At 28.1% G+C, this 27475-nt stretch overlaps 1 protein-coding gene across 10 annotated transcripts in view; it reads left to right on the plus strand.

The window, feature by feature from the left end:
- Positions 1-27475, plus strand: part of LOC122858192 (Down syndrome cell adhesion molecule-like protein Dscam2) — a 53791-nt gene that overhangs the window by 22208 nt on the left and 4108 nt on the right. For 6 of the 10 annotated variants that reach the window (XR_006374288.1, XM_044160937.1, XM_044160945.1 and 3 more), the window contains 19 exons: positions 6952-7302; positions 10413-10577; positions 12784-12930; positions 13011-13128; positions 15449-15610; positions 15846-16126; positions 18626-18770; positions 19547-19698; positions 19791-20063; positions 20276-20560; positions 22054-22353; positions 25005-25124; positions 25239-25412; positions 25542-25692; positions 25775-25923; positions 26037-26469; positions 26723-26901; positions 26983-27152; positions 27260-27398. Coding sequence is in view for 9 of the 10 variants with exons in the window: in XM_044160937.1 (XP_044016872.1) it covers positions 6952-7302; positions 10413-10577; positions 12784-12930; positions 13011-13128; positions 15449-15610; positions 15846-16126; positions 18626-18770; positions 19547-19698; positions 19791-20063; positions 20276-20560; positions 22054-22353; positions 25005-25124; positions 25239-25412; positions 25542-25692; positions 25775-25923; positions 26037-26469; positions 26723-26901; positions 26983-27152; positions 27260-27398 (3894 nt within the window). In the remaining variant the exon portion in view is untranslated. The remainder of the gene's footprint in view (positions 1-6951; positions 7303-10412; positions 10578-12783; positions 12931-13010; positions 13129-15448; positions 15611-15845; positions 16127-18625; positions 18771-19546; positions 19699-19790; positions 20064-20275; positions 20561-22053; positions 22354-25004; positions 25125-25238; positions 25413-25541; positions 25693-25774; positions 25924-26036; positions 26470-26722; positions 26902-26982; positions 27153-27259; positions 27399-27475) is intronic. The other 4 variants (XM_044160978.1, XM_044160999.1, XM_044160969.1 and 1 more) reach the window with 2 other exon arrangements.

The following is a 27475-nucleotide window of genomic DNA, read 5'->3' on the forward strand; positions in this document are numbered from 1 at the left end:
CATTTCACGCATCCTTAGACAGTCCTTTTACATTTACCCTCCGTATCAACTCACACTGACTTTCAACCAATTTATTTATATACATAATGCTTTTACTTCTCATTCCCATCATCAAAAATCGACGTGAAATTTATACCCATGTTTATATATATACACAAGTGAGTCGCCAACACCTGCCCATGAAATTAATTTCATTAATAGCCCAGACTAGCCTGTGTCAACTGTTTCAAATTTCGCCCTCGGGGTCTCAATTACTAACGGGACTACAAATCGATCTTTCTCACACCCCAATAATCATAATTCAACGAATTTATAATTGTTCAACAAGCTGTATAAATTCATCAAATAAAAATACATTAAGTTTAAATTTTGATAAATGTCTGATTGAAAATTATAAATTTTTTATATGATGAGTACACATGAGGATAGCTATGCTGAATAAAAAAATATATATATTGAATTTAAATTATGAATTTATTTGAATTTAAAATTGAAATTTTTTAGGAATTTAGTGCTCTATATACTGAATAAAATGTGCGCACATGAAATACTTGGTAGAGCTTTAATAAAAGGTGAGAGAGATGTTACAACAAAGATTTAGTATTGGATGGAAAGACGAAGTAGACGTTAGTCTCTTGGGAAATCATAGGTGTCCTTTTCGATTCCCAAAGCTCCAACAGCCGACGCCAAGGCGTCTCGACTAATATAACCGTCTCTTCGTTTTGTCGTATAGTCGTCGACGCCTCAACGTCGACGTTTTCTATAATACAAACAGACAAGTAACACACCTCGATGCATCTCTCGCGAATCGTTAACTCAACAACAATATAACATTTTCTCCATAAACATTTATAAATTATTAATATTATTTTTTTAAAAAACTCTATGGCAATTTTTTTAAAAATAATATAGCTCTAACTTATTTATAATAAAAGCTTTGGGTTTTTTTTTTTTTTCCTCGTTACTGTCTGTTTTATTATTTCATTGTTTTGAAAATATTATTCCATAAAAATATACAGTTACATTAAATAAAACGTTATATAATTTTCTAGTGAATTTTACTGCTAACTTTATTGGAGTTATATTTTCCTTTTTTTTCTATGCAATAGAGAGATCTTATATTGTAAAGTTGAAGATAAAATGGTGATGAGATAAAAAAAGAGATGTTGATAGTGAGATAGAGGATTGAATTTTCGGAATTTCAAGAATTTCAATTGTATACGGAACTAAGAGTTTCTGACACACAATTGAAACTACATTGTTAATTCATACATTCCACTGTTGATGCTGGACTTTAATAGTCACTTGAACATATACATATATTTACTATCAATTGAACTAAACACACAGCCACACACGAAAATGCTTTATATGATGCTATGCTTTAGTTATTATTCAACTTCCGTAGTACATAACTAAAAACAATAGCAACAAACGAAACAATAAATAAAAGTAAAACTAATATAAATTTTTTATGAATCCGGAATTGTACCACTACTTTACAATTTCAACTCAAAAAAAAAAAAAGTTTACAATAAATAGAAAATAAATCAATCATACGTGCAAAAAAAAAATAAATATATAACATTTTTTTTTCAACAATTTGACAGACAGATAACAAAAAAAAAAGCCTCCAGCAATTAATCATATTACGTAGAATAAAAATAAAAATAAAAAAAAAAAAATTGTATTTGACATGATATGGTATTGTATGACGCAAGTTTAACAAGAGAAGGATCAGTTTGCAAATACGTAATGACAATTAACATTGTAATCCGTATTGCATGCACCCAATTCGACATGAATCGATTTTAATCCCCCAGAGTATTCAGTTAAAGGGAAGCAAGCTACTCAGACAAAACTCGACAAACAATGATGAATCGTTATCGTGACTTGAAGCTATTAAACCATTTCATTTTCAATTATATAAAACGATTTATAATAATCATAAATTATAATTTAACAATTGTTAATGATAATTATTTTTAACATTTCAAAGGCAATATTTTCTAATGGCATAAATTTACTTGTTATAATATTGAGCAAATTGATTTTCCTAATTTGTTCAAAGTACTACAAATTTTGGTGATTCAGTAGTAGGCAAGTACGATTAGCAATATGCCATATGAGATATGCTCACAAATGAGAAACGATGTGACACAGAATCAGAGTAGATACTCACTGTGAAATATGTATATAGGTATATGATCAAATTGTGATAGAAGAGCGTTGAAATTGGGTCGTTCAACGAAATGAGAGTAAGCCCAGTTGGTTTAGATATTCAAAGGGAATTTGTCCCTCAGGATGAAACTGAAAGAGAAATATAAAAAAAAAGAGAAGAATGAAAAGGAGAAGGGTTCGAACAATCTAATGATAATACTTTTTTTTTTTTATTCATTTGTTCGTTCATTATGATGACCTATAGACGAAAATTCATTTGGTATATGTAGGTAGCTTATATAAATGAATATTATTTTGCGTATGGGTCCCACGTGAATATATATGTAAATGCATCAATATATATAACGATAACGCAAAACGGCTACTACGAGTTGTGGTGTCAATGTATGACAAAAGGCTATCAAGGCTAACAGGCTACTCGTGTGATGCGTTTATATATATGTACACTGGCCGATTGATTGACGTCGAAGGGTTGCCCATTGCCATCACCACATTGCATTGATTGCGTTCATTGTTCTCATGTCACCAATATACTTTATCTCTCTCCATTCACATTTTATTTGATACTATCATACATGTATACGCGCGCGACAACCTGACTCAATTTTTTTCGAAATTTGTTAATTACTAATTTATTTTAAAAAAAATTTAATTTACCACTTGAGTGATAAAATTTAATACTGCTTTTGATAGTAGCTTTTTTTTTGGTTAAATTCACGTATTTTTTAAATTACTTTTCGAAAAAATTATGAATAATCTATAAAAGCTCAAAAATAAAAAATGAATATTCTGTATATAAGAAAAGTTTTTTGAAATAGTGTATGATGGAAAGAAAAAAAAATCTTTATTTTTGTTTTAATTTTGTTTTTTTTTTTTATCATATTTCTTGTCTATCAGAAAATGAGTGTGTTATTTCCCGGGCGAGGCTGGTGCCCTTAGGCGACCTGCCCCTTTACCGAAGATGAATCCCGACAGCGTCGTTGTGTCCGCCGGTCGATTATTCATGGACGACCTGAGACAGTGTACAAAAGCCATTTCCATCGATGAAAAAAATAAATAAAATAATAATAATATGAATAAAAAAAATTACAAAAAACTAGTCAACTGTAGAAGTCAATTTCCGAAATAAGAACCCTTGCTTCGGTACATTTCTACCATTACTATTGATGATTTTTTTTTTTTTTTACGAAATTGAAATGAATAAAAATCAAATAACAGAAACAAATCGTGAACTATATAAAATACTGTTGGAAATAGAAAATATTGATTTTTTATATTTATAAAAATTGAATACTTTACGTTCAAAGATAAAACAACAAAAAAATAAAATCAATATATAGTCGACTTATTTCATTCATGCAAAAACTTTGAAAAATAAAAAAACTAAGCTTAAAAATTTTACGTAGTTTTTTTTTCAATTTTCACAATGTAAACTAAGTATTGTAGTGGTTTTGTTCAACAAAAAAGCAAATTGCCCGTTCAATACACTAGCGGATTTATTTTATGTTTTTTTTTTTCATTTTGAAAAATCCAGCTCAAACTTTTTTAAAACGTTCTAGAATAAGAAATACTCAAAGTTCAAACTTTATTCTTCCTTTATCTATTTTTTGATTTATTATTATTATTATTATTTCTCAGCCCTCACAACTAAATAACTTTCTCAACTTGTTGCCTCGCCTGGTGAGTTAGCTTTTCCTCATTCCATTTTTTAACTCAAAAAGTATATTGTATCGAGGGCGATAAAGTTGGTAGTCAAGAACATCAACTCTGATATAGTTCCCAAAACATTTTCTTCTCTACGGTCAAAGCGCAACTAAATGTCTCTCTGTACTTGTTGCCTCAACCTTCTCAATTTACTCGCAAACATTTTTTATATATATTTGCCTTTGCCACCGTTGCCGCATGTGCATGACTTTTATATTTGAAAATACTCAATTACATTTAAATTTATCTCTATGCATATATGAGCCCTCTTGAGCATAAAATCTTTGACATTAAAAAAAGATCAGTTTAATACACACAAGGGTTGCATGTCAAAGATTATTATTTTTTTTTTTTCTCAAGATAAAAGAGGGTGAATAATTTACACGTAACAAGTGATGTCTAAGAAGCTGAAATGATTATGCAAATTTTGTCTGCTAAATCCTTGAGACAGTACCGCTTGTATATTAAAATAAGCGCTATTAAATAAAAAATAAATAAATAATCAGTGTATCTGATGAAAAAAACAACTGGTCCATTAGTCTTGAATGTATCTAAAAAAATTGACGTTACCAGAGCTTCAAGGATGAAGGAAAGAAGATAAAGCATATAAGAAAAGAAAACTCTAATGGTCCATTCACAAAGAAACCAACGAGAAAATACAGGAAAATGAAAGCATAGAAGCGAATCCGAAGTGGATTCAAGAGGACAAAGAAGAAAAAAAAAAAGAATTCAAAAAGCAGCAGTATCGATGACTGAACACTTTTCCTAGTAAGATTCTTCTAACAGTTCACTCAACTCTTGTTTTTTTTTTTTTTATATTTTCCGACTTGAAGCATAGCCGGATCGAATAATTGTGGTCTTGATCGTCTGGCCAAACAAACAACTATTCTCCTGAACTCTTGAGAAACTTATAGACATTTGAATTTGTCCGTATGTTGAATTTTTTTGAACATATATATTATTTTTTTTGTCTACATTTAACACTAACAATACCGTTTCTACACGTTTCTTTTTTATTACTATTATCATGATGAATATTTTTATTATTTTTCTTCACGAGATAGCAGAATTTCAAATGCACGATTCAATCATTCAACGTCAACGCCCTTTGCTTTTATTTTTTTTTTTTTTTTGATACGTGGGCGACCCAGTTTGTTGCCTCTATGTATCCTCATCCACACGTTTTTCGTTTCACTCGAGAATAATGTTACATTGAAAAAAATTTTCTACCATGTACATGCAAACGTACCAACATACAAAAATTTTCCTTCGTATTATTTTTTATTTATTTTATTTATACACGATTGTATGGAAAAGAAAAGAGAATAGATATACTGTTGCGACTATTGAATATTCTCGGATGACTCTCTGAAATCTCATTTGCCTCGATAAATCAATGGAACCTTTTTTTTTTTTTTTTGTTCTATTTCATTGTTATTATTATTTTTTATATTTTAAAAATAAAAAAAATAAGCAAATGATTTATTAATAAAAATATAAAATAAAATAAAGCTATATTTTCTTGTATAAATATTTAAAAAATACTAATAAAAATAAAATAAAAAAAAAATAAATATAGATTTTGTTTGATGGATTATATTTAAATAAAATATTAAACTGTCGAACGAATGAAATATAATTTAAATTCAACGAAATAATTTAAAGCTTGGATAACTATTCACTGGAAAATACGAGTAAACTCATACTGGACTGTTGAAATTACAACTCAAAAAACTAGAATCCATAGAGTATGTGTAATACATATGGTTTGTAATAATGGTGCGGTTCAAAGTTGCATAATACAAGAGGATTACAAGTGAAATATGTTGTCGTTTGACATGTACAAAGCTATCGATTATATTGCTCATTTGAACCATTTGATGTAGAAATTATTTGTAGCCTCGCAAATTCAAAAACTATTCTAATTAATTCAATCAAACGCACGAGGATAACAAACTTCAAACTAAAAATCATCAAAGAATATTTTTTCAAACTTGAATTTCTAAATTTTTCATTCTTAAAGAAATCTTTTACGCTATTTTTCTTGTTTAAAAATGAACTATATATCACTGTAAAACGTTCAATTCTCAGTTATCGTGTGCTGTCTCTATTTTCCACTCGGACAAAACCTTTTCCACACGTATTATATAAAAGAAGACGAATTGTGCTGCTGGACCCAATCCGATTCGAATTTATCGGAGATTTCATTCATTCTTTTTTTCTAATAATTTCAAAGCTTGTGCTATATCGCTCAAGGAGACAAATACAGACACAATTTGAGACTGAAGTAGACAAGAACGATTGTCTAGACGAGGAACGTGACTAAGACCACTATAAATTATTGTCGACTGATTGCAACGCTCGTTGAACATAACAATTGAATAAAAATTACTTTGTTTGATAAAAAAAAAAAAGAAATGTTAAAACGTAAATAATAATATCTAATCACTAACTAATTATATTTTTAAAAAAAATTAAAAAAAGAAATTATTAAATATTATTTATATAAATAATTAAAAAATTATTTATTTTTAAAAATCTGTTGTTTTTTTTTATATATAAAAATAAAAAAATTATTGTTATACCAAAAAATTTAAGAGAAAAAAATAAATGTCATATAAAAGAGAGAGAAGTGTGATAAAGTTGAAAATTCTTGAAATAGTTTTTTCAAGAAAATGTCTGTTGGACTTGATGAAATATAAATCTGTTGAGATATCTCGCAATCCCAATGTACATCTCTTTTCTATTTTTTTTTTTTTTAAATATTATTATTATTATTTTTATCCATCGGACGGTTGAAGAATGTTCATTGGAATGAAAATTCGAAAGATATTCTTCAGCAAACTTGAATTGCAGAGCATCGTATTTTAAAAGAACAAGCACAATGATATTCATTGAAAAAAAAAATATGAATAAGATGGAATTTTACTGTAAAATTTTTGTAAAGAATATTCTAAAAATATTTCAGCAACTTATTATTATTGTTATTATTACTTTATGTTTGTAAAAAGTATTTTTGAGAGAATATTTTAAATTTATTTTTTGTATTATTTGATTTTTTTTTAGGGACTGTTGGAGTAGTCGATTCAGCTAGTGGTCATGGTTTTGATGCACACTTGCGTGGACCAAGTTTTATTATAGAGCCACCATCAAGAATTGAATTTTCAAATTCAAGTGGTGCCTGGCTTGACTGTGCGGCATCCGGTACACCACCTCCAAATATTGACTGGACAACGCCTGACGGACATCCGATCGGTGATGTACCCGGCGTCAGAAGAGTTCTTAGAAATGGTACTCTCGTTTTATTACCATTTCAAGCTGCGACATTTCGACAGGATGTTCACAGTGCTGTCTATAAATGTGCTGCTAGTAATTCAGTCGGTAGAATTCTCAGTCGTGACGTACAAGTCAGAGCAGGTGAGTTTAAAAAAAAATATAAAATGATATTCTACACGCCTATTCTTTTATTTATTTTTTTTTCTTTGTGTAAATTTTGTTTTTTTAAACTTTTTATTTTTTAATTATTCACTGGGAAATTTTAAAATAGCAACGGCTAAGTCAACGTATACGCAAAGGTAACGAAAGCATGAACAACCCGGTGGTATAATTACTTTCGTTGACGAGAGAAAAAAATAAAAATGCAATTTCAATGCAAATTTAGAAAAAGCAAATGGTCAGTTGTGCCAACGCAACACTGATTGTAGACATTAAAGTCAAAATCTCTAGCATATTATTAATAATTAAAAGTCAAATAAATTTGATTTATAAATTATATATAGTTAAAATTTTTTTACTTCAGATAAAAAGTGATGACTGCTTTTGGCAAAAATAATTCATCTACAATTTAAAAATCTATTTTTTTTATTTTCTTGAATTTAAATTTTATATTTTATTTTTATTATCAAATAGCTGAGTTGAATATTTTTTGTGAAAATGCATATATTTTAAAAAGCTTTAAAGAATGAGCATAAAAAATAATGACACAGTTTCTTGCTAAAAATATTATTTTTAAATTATTCATTTTTTTTAAGCAAGGATGCTCTAAAATAATTAATACGATTCACTATTTAATCAATAAAATTCGCATAAAAGAAAATAAAAATTAATAGAGTGAATATTAATTTTTAAAAATAATTAATTGTAAAATAACATCAAAAAATGTTTGAAAATTTGCCGCGAAAATAAAATATAATTGACTGTAATGGCGCACCAATAACAGCCAAGCATCGATTTTAATAAAATAATAAATTAAAATTAACTCGTAATATTATTTAAAAAAATTAATATCTCGTCATTAATGACATTAATTATTTTTAAAATAATATATCGCCATTGATTTGTTAATTTTCAAATCATAATTAATGATTCGTAAATACCAACCCAGAGATGGTCTACCCCCACCCGAATACGATCAGTTTTTTTTTTTTTTTTTACTCCACAACGGCAATTTGGAGTAAAAAAATTTAATTAAGATCCGGTAAATAAATTAATTCGTTATTATTTATAAACCGGGTACGCACAGCGAACATGAAGTTCGATATTTTTTTTTTCTAAAAAACAAAATACGAAATTAATAAAAAATAAATAAAACGGAAAATAAAACAAGACATGAGATAGACTTTTTTTTTTTTGAGCATAATATAATCAAGCATAAGCATCAAGCAACAGTTCCCTCTCCAACAATATTACCCCCAATACCCCCACTCGAATGCGTTCAATTTTTTTTTTTTTGTTTTTCTTCGCAACAACGATGCTCTATAAATTATAATAATCAAATAAAATAAAAAAAAACAAATCTGATTATTAATTTGGAGTAAAAAAATTTAATAAAGATTCGGTAAATAAATAAATTCGTTATTATTTATAAACGGGGTACGCACAGCGAACATGAAGCCCGATATTTTTTTTTGTAAAAAACAAAACAACATGAGATTTTTTTTTTCATCAGCCAACAGTTCTCCTCTCCTCCAATACCACCACCCGAAAACGTTCAATTTTTTTCTTTTTTTTTTTTTACTCCACAACGACAATGGGGATGGGGATCATTTTAATACTCCATAAATTATAATAATCAAATAAAATTTAAAAAAAAATAAAAACAAGTCTGATTATTAATTTGGAGTAATAAAATTTTATAAAGATGCCGAAAATAAATTAATTTGTCGTCATTTGTAAAACGGGTACGCAAAACCAGCGAACATGAAGCTCGATGTATTTTTTTTTTTTGTAAAAACAAAACGAAAAATAAAAATAAAATTCATACCCAAATAATATCACAGGATCAACGATGAAATTCAGGGGCTTTTTCAGGCATACAAACATCAGATAGTCGTTTTTTTTTTTTTTGTTTTTCAACAACATAAGCAGCAACGAACAATTTCCCCTCCAACAATATTTGTTGCTCATTTTTGTTTTTTTTTTTTTTTTTTATATCGACGATCTCAATTGAGCATTTTCAATCTAAAAAATATCAACAAAATAAATTAATAATCAAATAAAATAATAATAATAAAAACAATACAGAATACAAGCCCGATTTAATTTTTCGAGGAGAAATATTAGCACAGTCGTGTCGTGTGCACAATATGGCGGTCATTAAAAAAAAATAATCACGGATAGCGTCGGTTTTTATTTTTGCAAAATAAAGTCAATTTATTATAAAAAAACTCATACCCAATTACTCTAATCAGCTATTCAGGACAATGGCTCTTCTTTTTTTGATAAATAAAGCAATAATTCGATTTTTTTTATGTAAAAATTGGACAAAAAAAAATTTTCTATCAACGGACTACATCTCCCCATGTATTCACGAGTGCGACACTGACGCAACTGCGTAAAAAAAACACAAATTCGCAAATTCCTCACGCACTGTCTTCCCCACCACCCGCTGAGCTATCGGCGAATCACGGGGCCCATAAAAAAAAAAAAAACAAGATTAACCCAGCGCAGTCTATCGGTAATATTACCAAACTTTAAAATAAATAATTAATACGCAATAAAAAACACACGGAATGGCGTCATCCAATAATAAATATTTTTTTTTATTTACAATAATTTATATCAGAGTAAAAAATCAAAATCATTATATTAAAAAATGTCGTTGTCATGTTGTATAATATCATGACAAGATGTGCTCGGTATATTTTTACGTAAATGGATACATCAAGTGAATATTAAGGTGCAATATGAATAAGACGAGTGACGAGAAAATCCAGGGTATGTCGAAGACGATGAGGCATTATTATATACCTCTTTCCAATAGCTGTCGTAGCACCAGGTCTTATCATCCATGGTAAAATACTGATGACACAATATCTAACACCCTGGAATTTACGGTACGTCGAACAATGACATGTCAACAATATCACATGATATTTTTTACCACTTACTAACTCCACTAATTTTGTTATTGATAGAAAAATTATTACATTGATAATAATATAACTAAATATTGATTTTTTATTTAACAAATAATGATAGATTATATTTAAATAGCTGTATTAATAATTGTTTATTATTATTTTCAGTTGTGACACAGGGATATACAGTAAGAGTTGAAATTGTTGAAGGTGTATCAAGAGGATGTACAGCAATATTACGTTGTATTGTTGAGAGTCATGTTAAGGATCTTGTACGAGTTGTGTCTTGGCTTCAGGAGCCATCATTTCATATTTATCCATCACTTCAAGGAGGTGAGTTTAAAGCTTCAATAAAAATTATAAAAATTTATTAGAGTTTTATCAGTCTCAAGTATATGCCATCTTGAGTTGATGATGATGAAAAACATATACCAAGAAGCCACAAGACTTTTATTGTATATAAGTTATTGATTATAAGCAAGGAAAAATCAAGTGATAAAATGATTTTAAAAAGAGCTCTTCGTTCGTATCGTTTTGTTGAAATTGCTGACTGCCAATTTTTCAACATGTTCTTCATCTTTTCTTTAGTATACTCGATATAATTTTTTTTCCTATGATAGTCAACATGAAAATGCCATTATCCAATGATTATTATTCGTAATAATTTATTTATTTTTATATTTTTATCGTTGGCTTTGTATTACCATCACATTGAAACTCACAAGAATAAACTAAATAAAATAAAAAGGGAAATAAAATAAAAGAAAAATAATATTAAATGTCATTCGTTACTTGGGGGAGATCAAATTGAGGTAGGTAATAAATGGAAACTTGAAAAATGCGTTACTTGCACACAATAAAGTGAAAAAATAAAAAAAAATAATTCATATAAATGTTACATAAAAAAAAAAAAAGAAACATCAAGTGTTATACTTGTAAAAAAAAAATCTATTAAATGTCAAGTGGTTTGTTATTGCTACAATAAACATTTCATATTTTGTTTTTTTATTTTAAAAAAAAAATCGTAAAAGAAAAATTGTATTATTGCTAGGATTGAAAATACTTTTTAAGAACATATTTAAAGAATTAAATTGATAATTCAGTTCAAAATTATTCAACCATTATTATTACAAGCATTTTTTTTTTTTTAAACAATAAGTGCATTTTTTTTTTTTATTGACTATTTGATAAAGTGGTTATTGATTTTCTTTCTATAATTTAATATTAAAATTTTTATTTTCATTTTATATATTAATTCAGATAAAATTGGAACTTGGAGTAAAATAGTAAAGTGAATCGATAAATTATTCGTGAGTACCACGTGGTCCAGAGGTTACCAACACCAATATAAAAATCAATAAATTTTATTTTAAATTCTTTTATATTAAAAAATTTAAAAATAAATATTTTAAAAATTCTTTTGATTGTTTAAATTGACAAAAAAATCAAAAGAAAAAAAAAAAATTTACGATAAGAAGAAAACAAGTATGATTATAGTTGTTCAATATAAAATAAAATTGTGCAAGTACCATTTTCAGGCATGTAAAAAATAGAGATATAAAACTAGAAAGAAAAAAAAAGAGATCTTGAGACTGAAAAAAAAAAAAAATAATAAAGACAATGGATGAAGCGAGGGTAAAACGAATGAAAAGAGTATATGGGCTCGTTAGCACGATTGAGTTTGATGTAGAAAGAAAGAGAAAATAAATTTTCTATATAATTTTTTTTCTTATTATGATTATTGTTCTACTCTTGAAAACGTAATACCATAGTATATAACATGAATTTCTATTCGTAGTTGAGTTGAAATTTTCAAGCACACATTTGACTTGAGCTATTCATCCATTCCAAGCCTCTTGTCTTTTCTCATGTATGATAAAGCTACCAACATCAGATTTACCTTCAACAATCACAACTGTCTGGCCTCATCATTTCTGTTATTCACTCGTGGGATATCTCTTGACTTGCATTTATTTTAAACTAAATTTATTATCAACTTGTTCATATTATATAATTAGATATGATAATACATTTAAAATATTATTTATATACTATCTGTATCTGTAGCTATATTTTAACGATTTAAAAAGTAATAATAAAAAAAAAGACAAAAATAAAGATAAAATAAAATTTAAGTGACGTCATTTAGTGACTAAAAGTAGTGAAAATAGGTAACATGCAAGCATTTTGTAATGCACTGGCAGGAAAAGCATTTTCAAGAGATGAGTTTAATGGTGAATTCGCGGTGGATAAGGAGAGGTGAAAGTATAAGGGGTGGTTAAAGGGAGTAGAAATGCATTAAAAGCGGTTCGTGCTTGGGTACTCAGTCGTTGTCGACGTGGTCGAGGTTGTAGCCATTTAGGATAACTACTAACCGCTTCGTGCTTACGCTTATCTCACCGGGCTTTTGGTTACTACCATCATCTTTAAACTCACTTGAATGAGATTCACTGATTTATATATAATTTATCTGACCTATTTACATTATTATTATTATAACTATTATTAATTTTATTTATTTATTTAATTTTAATTTCAGATGGTAAATTTCATCTTTTACCAACTGGTGAACTTTTGGTTCATGGATTGGAATTTAGTGATCAATTTCTCAGCTACAGATGTAGAACAATGCACAGACTTACGAGACAGGTAGTTGTTAGTTCATCAGCAAATATAAGAATAGCAGGTATTTAATTATTTATTTGTTTGGAACTTTAATTTATAAATAGCAGTTGGAATAATTACCTTTATCATTTTACTGTTTAGATCATCGAGGAGTTGTACCACCATCAATTTTAGATCATTCTGGTACCATATACGTTGGTCAAGATGAGTCTGCATCTCTCGTTTGTCTTTCAAAAGCATGTCCAACTCCTGAATACAGGTAAAAATAATATTAATTTCTTTTTGGCATATTCCTCTTGCAGTTATAATAACCCAAGGTCATTAAAATTAAAAAAAAATAAATAAATAATTAAAGTACGTGAGAATCAGAGAGTTTTAAAAAAATATGGTCAGGATTTATTCAAGCAAAAAATAATAAGTAAGGTAATGAAACTGCAATTTTTAGTCTACGTAAAGCCGGAAAATATGAAATTTTTTATACCAAGAGTATTTATTTTCTCGTATTGTATATTCTCGAGCAGCATAAAATAGTAACATCCGGATTAAATAAACGAAAAAAAAAAGTAAATCGGTAAATAATATATAAACTTTGTTGTATTTTTTAATTTTATATAATAATAAAAATTTTATAAAATTTTTTATTTCTTATGAAACACATTCTAGTGTTGTACTCACCTATTTATTGAAGTGGAAACAATCGTTGACTATAGATTCGAATCACTCGTGACAATGAGGAGTTTCCTGATTGTACCTATTCAACGAAAGATTTTACCATTAACTCGTCTTTTTCACCTTCTTCAATCAAAGCCTTTCCTTCGTTCTTCTCATCATTTTCTACAATTTTTTGTTTTTTTTTTTCTTTTTTTAACACGAACTTTTTCGATTATTGATTTTTCTTTTATTATTATACAGCCAGAATCTTAAAAAAAAAAAAAATCAAATTATTAATTTTGACTTACCTCGAATAACCACAGTTGAATATTATTCATGCTAGATATTTCGACATTCAAACAAATAAAAAAAAATTAAAAAAAACACCAATATTGCCTCTACCTGAAAGTGACGTTGAAACAATTTTATAATAATAATTGTTCAAAGTTTAATAAAAAATAAATATGAAATGAAATGGAAAAAAAATAAAAACAAATTAAAAAGTGGAACAGTATATTGGCGTTGGTAGTTGAAACAGCCTAACCAGTCTACAATAAAGTTCCAAAAATAGCATTCGAATATATATCAGTAGAATTTGACTCAATGAATAGTAAAAAAAAAAATTAAAAAAACAAAAAAAAAAAACAGTGCTTTATAATATAAAAACGTATAATAAATTTCAGCAAAGTTCATGCATATTCATTGTTGCTAAAGAAAAAAAAAATAAAATAAACATAATCATAATTGTGTTTACATATTCAGCCAAATTTATAGTACTCTTGTTATTTTTTTTATATATTTTTTTGTGTCTGATTCATTTGGAGTTTTGGCAAAGAGACCAAGGAATGGTGGGTGACTAAAAACTCAGCAATTCTCTGGATGATTCTCACTGGCTCTTAGCCCACTTGCAATACAGTGTTACAGCTCTATCTGTGTATCATCTGTTTGTCTATCGAATATTTCATAGAGTATTTTTGTATAGATATATTGAAAGATTGCTTTGAAAATTTGTCGATATACAACGATACCCAGGAGCACTGAGAGCCGATATTCCCTAAAATCCACTGGGAAAGGTATTCCCCAAGCGATCATACATTGCTATCACTTTACTATCTCCTTTTTTTTTTTTTTTTTTTTTTTTGTTGAAAAAAATTATTATTATTATTATTTATCTATTTATTTTTGAAAAATATATATTTATCATTTTTTGTTGACTTAGCTTGCACAGTTTTACACCCTTTAACTTAATCTAAGGCTCAACTTTTAGGATAAAAAAAATACTTTTTTATTTGTTTCATAGCAAACTCCAAAGAATAAATCGTAATAATAAAGTGGTAGAATACTTGGTGAATCTTTCTAACTCTATTACGTATTTTATTTTATTGAGTGAGATGTACCTTTTGCAATTTGAAAAAACAACAAAAACAAAATACTATTAATCAATAAAGTTACAAGAAGACAAAGTAGTAAAATAAAGAAAATAAAATTAAAACAAAAAAAAATAGATAAAACAAAATTAAAATCAATTCCCATTTGAGAAACGTGCAATTCTCAATTGTACAATTGCTGAAGTTTTCTAGCAAAGTGAAAAAGATCAAGAGAAAGAAATCAAGTTTATTTTTGCTTCTTTAACTTTTTGATTCTTCTAATCTCTGCTGAATCAAGAAAATGTTGGTTTTTCTTTTTTTTAGTTTTTCTTTCTCACGTACGGAATTAATCAGGAATCCTTTCCTTCCTTCCTTCCTTTTGTGATTTTTCTTTTATTTCTATTTGTATTTTTTATCTCTGTTTTTTTTTTTTGTACTAAAGCAAGTTGATCAAACTCTCAACTAAGTATAACATTATTAAAAAATTAGTATATAAATTGGAATAATAAAATTAGATTTAAAACAATGATTAATTGTATAATTATAATTTATATATTACAGATGGTATGCTCAGACTGGTGCTGAACAAATGCCAGTATTATCAGGACCTCGTACGAGATTGCTCGGTCCAGTGTTGGCGATTGAAGCTGTCACACTGACAGACAGTGGTATCTACCAATGTCTAGCATCCAATCTCGGTGGTGAAACTAGTGCTGAACTCAGGTATGCACAATGAAATTCTATACTATTATACGTTTGATACAAGTATTGTTAATCATAGACTAGAAAACCAATATTTCCACAACTGAGGTTGCAAATACAAAATTGTCACGATACTGATTTTCAATCAAACAGACAATTGCTATTTAATTTACTTGACAATTGTTATGTCTTTAATTAAAATTTAATTTATTAACAAAAAGTTTAATATAAATTGATGATAATTTATTATTTTTAGACTTGTAGTTACTGCACCTCTAAATGTTGAAGTATCACCATCATTATTAAGTGTACATCTTGGTGGTAATGCAGAATTTCAATGTGTTGTTGGATCAACTTCACAAACAGGACAACATGTTATAACTTGGTATAAAGATGGTAGACAGCTTCCTGGTGCTGGACGACAATCTGAAACATTGACACTCAATGGAATTGGTCGAGAGGACAGGGGAATGTATCAATGTATTGTCAGACGTGGTGATGATACAGCTCAAGCATCTGCTGAACTTCAACTTGGAGGTAAGTTTAAACGAAAAAATCCAACTAATCATTCATTATTAATTTTATCTATTTGATAATTTCGTTATGTATTTCCGTATTTTCTGTTATGATTAATTTTTTTTTTTGTAATTTAATTACTAATATCTCATAAAATATTCAAAACACTTGACGAATATATTATTTAAAGTTTTAGTTTGAAAATGTATCAAGCCACATGCATATTATATGTAACTACGTTTTAACCTCGAGACTTATCTATATGCCTGTGAGCCAAGTGGTTATATCCATAGTTGGACTGCACTCGAGTGATATTACCGTACATTGTGGCTGCAATGCATAGTGGGGGATGGGATATATATGTATGTACTACTGTAGTAACGACCTGCTCTGAGCAGACCACAGCCACAGATGTTTTGTCGACGAGTTTTCGTTCTTTACCACTGTACAGTTGATATAAAACTTCTGTATTTTTTTTATTTTTTTTTTGTACAACGTATACATCAGTTGTATACTGTACATATTAACTTCGTGCTAGTTTTATTCGAGGTCATTTAATTGTTGATGTTATTTGTGTATATTTCATTTTAATATATATTTATTTTTTTTTCTCTTGGCAAAAGTTTATCTTGCCAACTCGCATATATATATCTAAAATTTTTAATAATATTATTTCAATTTATTAGAAAATAATTAGTTATAAAAAGTTAAAATAGAAGGGTTTTATTTTTAATAGTTTTTGTTGATGAATTAAATTCATTTAGTAGATAATTTAAAGCATATATAAACTAGAGTGAAATTTAGTCATGATTAGATTTACTTGATCTTCATCTAGAAATTCTCATTCCATCAAGACTATCAGTATCTGAACACTCAATGCACACATTGAAGAGGTCGGTTAGATTTACTTTGATGTCAAGAAGGGTAGTTTATGGATGGGTACTTTTCTTTCAACACATTTACCAAGTAATGCTTCTTTTACGTATAAGCATCGTGTTTCTTCTTAGCTTAAAGTAAGCCCTTCATGTGCCCATATATTTTATCCATGACTCCTTCAGTTTTTGTTCGTCGAATTTATCTGATATAGACCATCAAGGTAGTGTTAAACAACCAGGGGTGGTGACCCCCTTTTGAAACAATGAAGTTAGTGTCTTGCTCGTCAGCTATGGTAATACATAAAATTTTACGTCAAAGGGAGCATGCTCAGTACATTACATACATGTATATTTATCTCTTTATCTGTCTATACATATGCAACACTATATGTATAAATTTATACGTGCAATAGTGGTTATCGTGGCTACGTTATGTAAGTGAGATGAATAGAAAAACGAATGAAAAACGAAAAGATAGATAAAGCGTGTCTATTAAAGCCGGTCAGGAAACATTTAATTTCCACTTTGAAGAACCATCTTGTATGTGTGATGATCACTTTTAAATTGCAGTTTAATCGAATAACACTAAAACAAAAAAAAAAAAAAAAACATTTTAAAAATAAACTGATGGATATATAAATAAATAAAAAAAAAACACCAACAGTAGGATAATTCACATGAGCTACAAATTTTTTGCAGCATTAATAATAATTAAAAAAAAAAAAAAATCAACGAATCATTATTTCTTGTCAGATAATAAAAAATAATCTGAGATTTTTTTTTTTCCAACTGATGAGTTCTAGTAGTATTACTTATAATGACGGAAGATCGACATTTTTAATTATCCAGCTTTTTTCTACTTGATGTTTCCTCTAGAAACCAGTTTCTATATTATATTTTTTTTTATTTATTTTATTTTTTTTCTTCTTTTTAAATATTAATCACTACGTCAATTATCGTTCTTGAAATTTCAAAACTTTTATAATAATCATTTTTTATTTATTTTTTTATTTTTTTAAAACTTTAAAAATAAAAAAATCTCATTTTATAGAAAGGAAAAAAATTTTCTCAGTAAAAGTCAAATAATTGAAATAAAACTTATTAATTGCAAAATTATATCCACGAGTTGGATACAGATATATATAGTATACCGATGAAAATTGAAATGGAATAAAAAATTTTTTTTTCAAAGTTATTGCTTTTGTTGGACTTTGCGTTCCAATTTCTTCTGTTCTCATTTACTTTTTATATATGTACGCCTTTCATAGAGAAACCAAATCGACTCTTTTAATTACTGAATGTTCTCAATTTTTTTTTTCTCGCAGTAACCTGGCTTTTTTTTCTTTATATATTTTCTTTCGTTTCTCCATTACCATTTTTATTTTCTCTCACTGTTGGTGTTATTCACGACAAATTATAAAAAAAAAAAGGAAAAAAATCACCCCAAGTTCGTTTTTGTCTGGCTGCACTCATTGTTTATAAATGTCGTGACAATATTCTTCAACAGAAAAGTGTTACTTTATGACCTCCTTATTTTTCAGATATTTTTGCATCAATCATTTTTTAAAATTATTTTTAATTATTCAGCAGACTATGTTATCACTCTGAATATAATTATATTTTAATAATAATTTTAATTTTATAGATGCTCCTCCAGTTCTTCTCTACTCCTTCATCGAACAGACACTTCAACCAGGTCCAGCAGTTTCACTTAAATGCTCAGCAGCTGGTAATCCAACTCCCCAAGTTACATGGGCCTTGGATGGATTCTCTCTGCCAACAATCACAAGGTATTTTATTTAATTTTCAAATGATAAACAAAAAGAAAAAAAAAGTTATCCATTTCAGCTACGTAATCGATATTTTTCATTTATTTAATTTTTATATTTAATCAAACTTTACGGAAAAACTAGCCACAAGAAAATGAATATTTACAAATGGTATAAAAAAAAATACAAGAGAATGAGAAGAGAACGAAGAGATACCTCTCAAATATATATACGTGAAAATATATTGCTGCAAGTGTATATGCCTGAATGAGGGTACTCTTGTGCATATGAGCACAACGAACGTTTCGCTCGGTTCCAAACGACCCATACAAAACAAAAAAAAAATATATATATACACAAAAAAAATTATAAAATAACAAGAAAAAAAAAATCCAATTCTACTCACTGCATTGGTCCTCGTATCCTCTCGCTTTTCCACTGTGAATGCTTTTTTTATGATATTTTTCTCTGTCTCTACGAGGTATATCGTCCTACTCCGTCTCTCAGCTCCCCTTGTCCCATATGCCAGGAGAAAATAGGTATGGGGTACAAACCAAGTGCGGCAAATAAATTTTGTGCAAAACGTTTTGCTATCCTAGCCGAGTGCTAGCGTTGTTTTTGCTAGTGTTGGGGATGCTAGTGTCGTTTCCAGAAAGTATAATAAAAAATACATTTTTTTTTTTCACATTTGTACATAGGGTATCTTCCTCGTATGCGCGTGTATGAGTTTTAAAATTAATGATAGTAAAATTAAATTGGGTTATATATTTTATTGTTTTTTTTTTTTATTTTTTTAGATTTGTTATTGGTCAGTATGTCACTGTTCATGGTGATGTAATATCACATGTTAATATCAGTCAAGTGATGGTAGAGGATGGTGGTGAATATTCTTGTACAGCTGAAAATAGAGCTGGAAAAGTAACACACAATGCACGTCTCAATGTTTATGGTATTTTGAATGATTTATTAATTTATATATTAAAATAATTTATTTATTTTATTTTTATTTAATTGATAAAGCAATTAAATGTTATATTTAAGGTTTACCATACATCAGAATAATTCCAAAAGTAACAGCAGTAGCTGGTGAAACATTACGTTTAAAATGTCCAGTTGCTGGTTATCCAATTGATGAAATAAAATGGGAACGTGGTGGTCGTGAATTGCCGGACAATTTACGTCAAAAAGTCATGGATGATGGAACGTTGATTGTGTTGAGTGTACAAAAAGAATCAGACACTGGAACATATACATGCTGGGCACGAAATAAACAAGGTCACAGTGCAAGAAGATCTGGAGATGTAACTGTAATTGGTAAGGTCTCTTTGCTTCCAATTTTTTCATATATTTTTTTCTCTTTTCAGTCATTTTATTATATTGTTTTTTACAAGTACCGAAGTGCAGAAGGATCAACTGTACACAATTACGTGAAAAATTCTAATATTTTCAGATAATAACAGTGACAGATTGGACAACTTAATACACATATTACGCTCACATATTTCGTATTTATTATTTCATTACAGTTCCCCCAAAAATTAGCCCGTTCTTCGCAAATCGTGATCTACATCTTGGTGAACGTACAAGTTTAACATGTTCAGTGACACGTGGTGATCAGCCAATAAGAATAACATGGCTCAAGGATGGAAGAGCACTTGGACCATCTGAGCGTGTTTCAATCACCAATGTTGATCAGTACAATAGTATGCTGATGATTGAAAGTTTATCTCCAGATCACAATGGAAACATTTCTTGCCTTGTAGCAAACAATGCTGGCTCAACTAGTTATTCAGCAACACTTGTGGTTCATGGTAATCCTTCATCTAGGTCTCGGGAAAAAAAAAAAAAAAAAGAAAATAAATCATAAGACGAACGATAAATATATCGCTTTTGATTTTTTTCTTTATTTTTATAAAAAGGATTTACTTCTCCCTGATTGCCCTATATTTATATTATTATTATATAATTATATAAATATTATAACTCTTTTCGAGTGGGTGCGTTATGCGTGTGCTTGTTTTTATGCCTCTTAATATTACATTTTTTTCTATAAAACATTCTTTCATTTCCCAGGAATTTATTTTTCCACCGACGTCATCAGTCAAAATTATTATTTGAATCTAATTTTATTTTAATCTATTTATTCATTTATTTAGATAGTTTTATAATTAATGCTTAAAATTGTTTAATTAATTTTCTTTTAAAAATAAAAAAATAATAATAATTTTGACTAATGACAACAGAGTTTCTGGACGTCTTTAGATGCGTAGAAATCCGTCATTCGTCCAAACTCTGTCGCATCGGATTAAAATCCATTTGCATGATATTCATCAAAATATTTCATGAAATATTTAAACTTCATTTAACATGATAAAGACTATCTCGACTATTCACAATGTCTCAAGAATATTTTTCAACAAGTCTCGAGGTTTTGCATGCACCAGACTTTTTTTTTTATTTTTTATTTTCTTTTTTTTTTTGAGCTAAATAATTTGCCACTCAGCAAAAGTCTAATTGAGTCATTAGTATACTAACTCTAGAGAAACTAAGCAAAAAAAAAATAAATAAATAAAAAAGACATTTTGAATAGAGCTCGAGATGTCAATGAATGCTATGACGATATGCACGTCTCTTGCGTCGAGTGACAGTGTTTTACGATGACTCAATAAAATATTATTCTATATTTATATATATATATCTCTTCTTTATGTTTTTTTGGAACAAAAAAAAAATTATAAATAAGTGGGGAATGAGTGAGGAATAACGCAAGAATAATCCAAGCCAAGTAAAAGTTGAAAAATAATTATAAATGCAGTTCATTTTGGGCGGCAGGAGTGGTGATCTGATAATCAACAATGGAGCCTGAAGCTCTGTATCGCCTTTTTCTGTCTGTCCTCTATAAATTGCTACGTTACTGCCTCTACTGTACATGCGTATTATACATATCATCAATATTATTATTATTCTATATTTTTATTATATATATATATTTATAAGTACATGTACGTACTACTACTGTCTCATATTGCATTATTTTTTCATTAATATTATTACTAGCTATACACATATACGTACAAATTATAAATTCAATTATTATTATTATTCAAGCATAAAGCTATTAAAATTATAAATATTAATTATCTACGTATATTTGTATATCTTTTAATTAATTAATTAATTTTTTATTTCGTTTGTCTAAATTTAAAAGAATTATTTATTTTTTTTTTTTTTTCTGTCATTTTTTATAAAACATCTTTTTCTTACTCTCACGTATGGTTCTTTCTTCTCTCTTGACCTTTTCCAGTACCCCCTATTATTGAGCCATTTAACTTCCAAGAGGGACTTTCCGAGGGGATGAGGACGCGGACGGTGTGCGGGGTCGCGGCGGGTGATCCACCCTTAACAATATCCTGGCTTAAAGATGGTCATTCTCCTTTTCTTTTATCCCAAAAATCAACGTCTGATACAAACATCTCCCAGCTGGATCCTTACTCAAGTCTACTAAGTATATCAAATCTCGCGGCTGAGCACTCTGGGTTATGGGAATGCATCGCCGCGAACCCCGCCGCCGAGGTCAGGTACACGGCCAAGCTTCAGGTAAAAGGTAACTAGCTGATTGGCGCAACAACCCAAAAAATTAAAAGATGAATAATTCTTACCGGCTCCGAGTAATATTGTTTTTTTTTTTTTTTTAATATTTATATAGATAAAAAAAATTTAATTTATTGAAAATATTGATTAATACTCGGGGTCGGAAATTTCCTTTTTATTTAATCCTGATAAATTCATTTTGACAATTGATTTATATTCCTAATCAAATCATCAATCCTCATTGAAGCACAATATTTTTTTTTACATTCATTTAAAACATAAAAATATTTCCTAGTTATTTCCAAATATTAGATAATCCTAATCATCATAATATCATATAAACATATAGTTTAATTACAGAATTAAAAAATTTCCAAAACAGCTTTATGATAATTAACATCTGTATACATAACATTAGACAACATTTATATATTGACAATTGATAAATTTAAATGATATATAATAATAATCCTTACAAAATCCATCATATCCACATAAAACACAGTGTGTATTATACATTTACGTTGCTTTGGCTCTCTGGGAATGCGTCGGTATATCTCATGGATCCCCCAAGGTTTGCTTGACTTGACTGATATAATAACAAAGGTAACAGTTGAACCCTCCTTTTATTTCCACATTAATAAAATTAACAATATCATTTTTATAATAATCCAAAATTTAAAAAAAAAATATACAATAGTAATAATCTTTTTACCTGATGCGTGCGTGTGTGTGGTAATAAAAGTAATTATTTTTTTTAGCATGTTTTGTTTTGTTTCCTTTCAATTTTTCATATATCTATGTTTTAATTAAATAATATTTATGTACTAGTTGTGCCTCTAGATATTGTAAATGTGTTAAAAATTTATTGTTAATATTTTTAGGTTTAAAACCTACTATATATACACAATTTTTATTATCACAATATTTTTGCATGATTATTTTTAAATAACAATTTCTATGTGTATACTATTTTTTATTATCTTCTTTAATATTTTTTTAATATTTATATTTCACAATTTTTTCACGATAATCTATTATTAATAAAACACAACTCTTTTTTTAATATAAAAAAAAAAACGTGAACAAATACCAAATGGGGTTTAAATAAAAATCAATTTTTATAAATATTAACTGGACATTTTAAATTTTATTTACTTAAAGATGAATAAATAAATAAATACCCCAAGTCTTGTTCACGTTTTTAAAAATTTATTTTAAGTAAATCATAGGCTAGTAGTTTATATTTAATTTTTTATTAATAATTATAAGTTTGTATAATATCTGACTAGACGTTTAGAAGCGAGTAAATATAATATTATTTTATTATTATAAATATTATTTCGGCTGTAATAAAAAAGTCCCATATTGGCTTTTATAATTTATTATTTTTAATATTATGCCCGTGGGCATCACCTGCCATTTTATTATTGTTATTATTATTTATAAATCACGTATTTAAATAATATTATTTATTTTTGTTATTTGGTATATTATTCTTATGTTGAATTGCCTTCACGCGAGTATTATATATATATTTATTCGGTACATTCACGCAAAGTAAATAAAACGAAGTAAATATTATATTATTATGTATTTTATTTATTGTATTATTATTCGAACGTGACGCATTTGCGCCGTTTCGTATATATAATAAATTGGATATTCCACCTCACAGTATTTTTCGCTTGTGCAGCGTTTTGTTTATTTTATTATATATATATCACAATCGTAATAGTAGAACCTAAAACACCTTATTGTTTTTTTGAAAACAAATAAGTAAAAAAAATATATTAAATAAACTAAAAATAAAAATAAAATTCCTCTTTAAAAATTGGGCTTTCGAGACTAAACAAAATGGGATGTTGGTAGCAAAGATACAAAATTTGAGATGGGTTCATCGAACTTTTATTTTTTTTTTACTTTTTTCTCTTCTTCTTTTGAGCTTGTATATATGCTTCCTATATTTTTAGTCCCTGAGGCAGAAGGATGAACCTAGTCTCATTCCCCCGGGGGAAATAAAAGGATTTCTTTGTGAGACGTCCCATGTGAGACTCGATTGCAACCCCAATCTGCCATTCTAATCCAATAACAATGATCTCACCTAAACTCATCATTCAACAAACTATAACCACTCACAAACTATCCTGTTCATATTCATTATCACCTCAAATATTAATTAGTTATATCCGGTTAGTTTACTTGTTATATTTTAAATTTAATAATAATATTATTATTATAAAACTTTTACAACTTGTATCAAAGTTTATAAACTTTTACTTTTAATATTTTATCATCATATATATTCATAATTTTTATTTATTTATTATTTTTTTTTATATCTTATATTTATTTAAATTTATAATAACTATAATAACTATTTTAATCGTGGTGTCTATTTTTTTCTTCTTTATTTAATTTTTATTTAATTTTATTATTGATATTATTATTATTATTATTATTAAATCGCTTCTTGATACAACGTCGGTTATTCGTTCGCGTGAAAATTATTAAAATTTTCATTTAACGATATATAAAGTCAGTTTTATTATTCGACTTTTTTAATTATATATACTATTATCTATTTATATATTTATACTTAAATATTTATGTAGTTGATGAACACTTGGATAAAAAAATATATATTGTTTATAAATTTTTCAGTACCACCTCATTGGCTAGTTGAACCAATGGACACAAGTGTCGAAAGAAATCGACATGTATCATTTCATTGTCAAGCACAGGGTGTTCCACCACCAGTCATTGTTTGGAAAAAGGGAACAGGTACAACAATTTATACACATATAGGATTTATTTTTAACGAAACCTTGCAACATGTCATTCAATCGACAAATTAAATTTAATTAACAAAAATAAATTCGTATTGTTGTTGATCAGGCAGTAAATCGGGTGAATACGAAGAAATGCGAGAAAGTTCGTATACAAAATTACTGAACAATGGTACTTTAGTACTTCAACATGTCAAGGAAGACAGGGAAGGTTACTATCTCTGTCAAGCCAGTAATGGTATTGGTACTGGCATTGGTAAGGTCGTTCAACTTCGTGTTAATTGTAAGTAAAATTACAACTGTCGTCAATACTTTTAAATTAAAAAAATAAATAAAAATAAAAACAAATTCCTTGATATAAAAAAAAAACACAAATAAATATAAAATTTTCAATATCTTTTAAATTTTTCAGCTTCACCTTACTTTGCTGCACCATCAAGACTTGTCACAGTAAAAAAAGATGATACTGCAACACTTCACTGTGAGGTTCATGGTGACCAGCCAATAACTGTAACTTGGTTAAAAGGTGGAAAAATTGAGTTGAATCCTTCAACAAATTACAGGTAAAAAGAAAATAAAAAAATAATTTAACAATATTGTTTTTGTCTTTTAAATATAATAATTTTGTTAATAAATTGTCAACAGAGTTACTGTACAAACAGAAATTATACCAGACGGTGTAGAAGCACAGTTGCAGATATCCTCAGCGGAAGCATCTGACAGTGCTGGCTACTTTTGTCAAGCAAGTAATCTCTATGGTAGAGATCAACAGTTGGTTCAACTTTTAGTTCAAGGTATTTAATTACACGCACATATAAAATATTTAACACTAAATACCAATAAAACTTTTGACCCTTGTTTTAATTATTTATATTATTATTCTATTGGATTAATTTGTGTGTTACAGAACCACCACAACCACCCCATACCCTAGAGACAGCAATGATTGCAGCCCGTAGTATTAATGTTAAATGGCAACACAGAGGACAAGATACAAGTGAAGTATCAAAATATATATTACAATGGAAAGAGGGTGAAAGTGGTATGTGGCAACAACAAGAATTAACTGGACCACCATTACCATATGCTGCACTTATTGATGATTTAAAACCAGCAACAAAATATACAATAAGAATTATTGCTGAAGGTGCTGCTGGACGATCATCACCATCAGCTGAATTAATTGTTAAAACAGAACCACAAAGACCTGCTGGGCCACCAATTAATATTTCAGCAAAGCCAATATCACCAAATGAAATTATTATAACTTGGTCACCACCACTACCTGAACTTCGTCATGGTGATGTTCAAGGCTTCAACGTTGGATTTAGAGAATCTAGGTAATTTAATTAATTCCATTACTTTTTTTTTTTTATCTCATTAAATATTTGCTATATTATTTTAATTATTTAATCAAATGATTGAACATTATTAACTCGTAGTTTAAATTTAAAATATCATATTCAGCTCAATTATTTAAGTAATCGTCTGGGGCATTGACTTATCATTTTATTCCCAACGTAATCAATAACACAAAGAGATTACCTACTTTATTGATTTTTTTTTTTTTTTTCATTTATTTTTTATTCATAGTGGTGGAAATCCATCGTACAATTTTACTTCAGTCCCGGGAGATGGTGAAGAAGGAGGCGGTGATCTACATCTCATGGGGCTCAGACCTTATACAAGATATACTATTGTTGTTCAAGCTTACAATCAAGTTGGATCTGGACCATTGTCTGAGCCTCTTCCTACACAAACACTTGAAGATGGTAAGCTTATCATTTTTTAAATGTTTTTATTTATTTTGTCAGGTAAAATTAAATATTTATTTTTTTATTTATTTACATTAGTACCTAGTAGACCACCGGAAGATGTTCGTTGTGCACCACTAACATCGCAATCACTACAAATATCTTGGAAAACGCCTCCGGCTGCTTACACCAATGGCAATATACAGGGATACAAATTAAATTACGAACCTGTCTTACCAGATTCTTGGAGTGGTAGTGATGAAATGGAAGTGAGTTTTATTCTTTTTTTTTTTTTCATTAATGTTTATGAGGGAAATTATTATTTGATATTTTTGGAATTTTTTTCATTCTTTTTATTTATTTATATTATTTATAGACTCGTAAAACTGGAAGTATGACAATGACACTTGCTGGACTGAGAAAATATACAAATTATAGTATTCAAATACTTGCATATACACGTGTTGGTGATGGTGTACCAACAAGAACAATGTACTGTCGTACAAAAGAAGACGGTAAATTAAATTTTAAATTTGAAAAATAATAATAATAGTTATAATATAATATTATCAAGTTTTTGATTTGTTAAACT

The sequence above is a fragment of the Aphidius gifuensis genome, linkage group LG1, assembly GCF_014905175.1.
Source record: "Aphidius gifuensis isolate YNYX2018 linkage group LG1, ASM1490517v1, whole genome shotgun sequence".
Taxonomy (NCBI): Eukaryota; Metazoa; Arthropoda; class Insecta; order Hymenoptera; family Braconidae; genus Aphidius; species Aphidius gifuensis.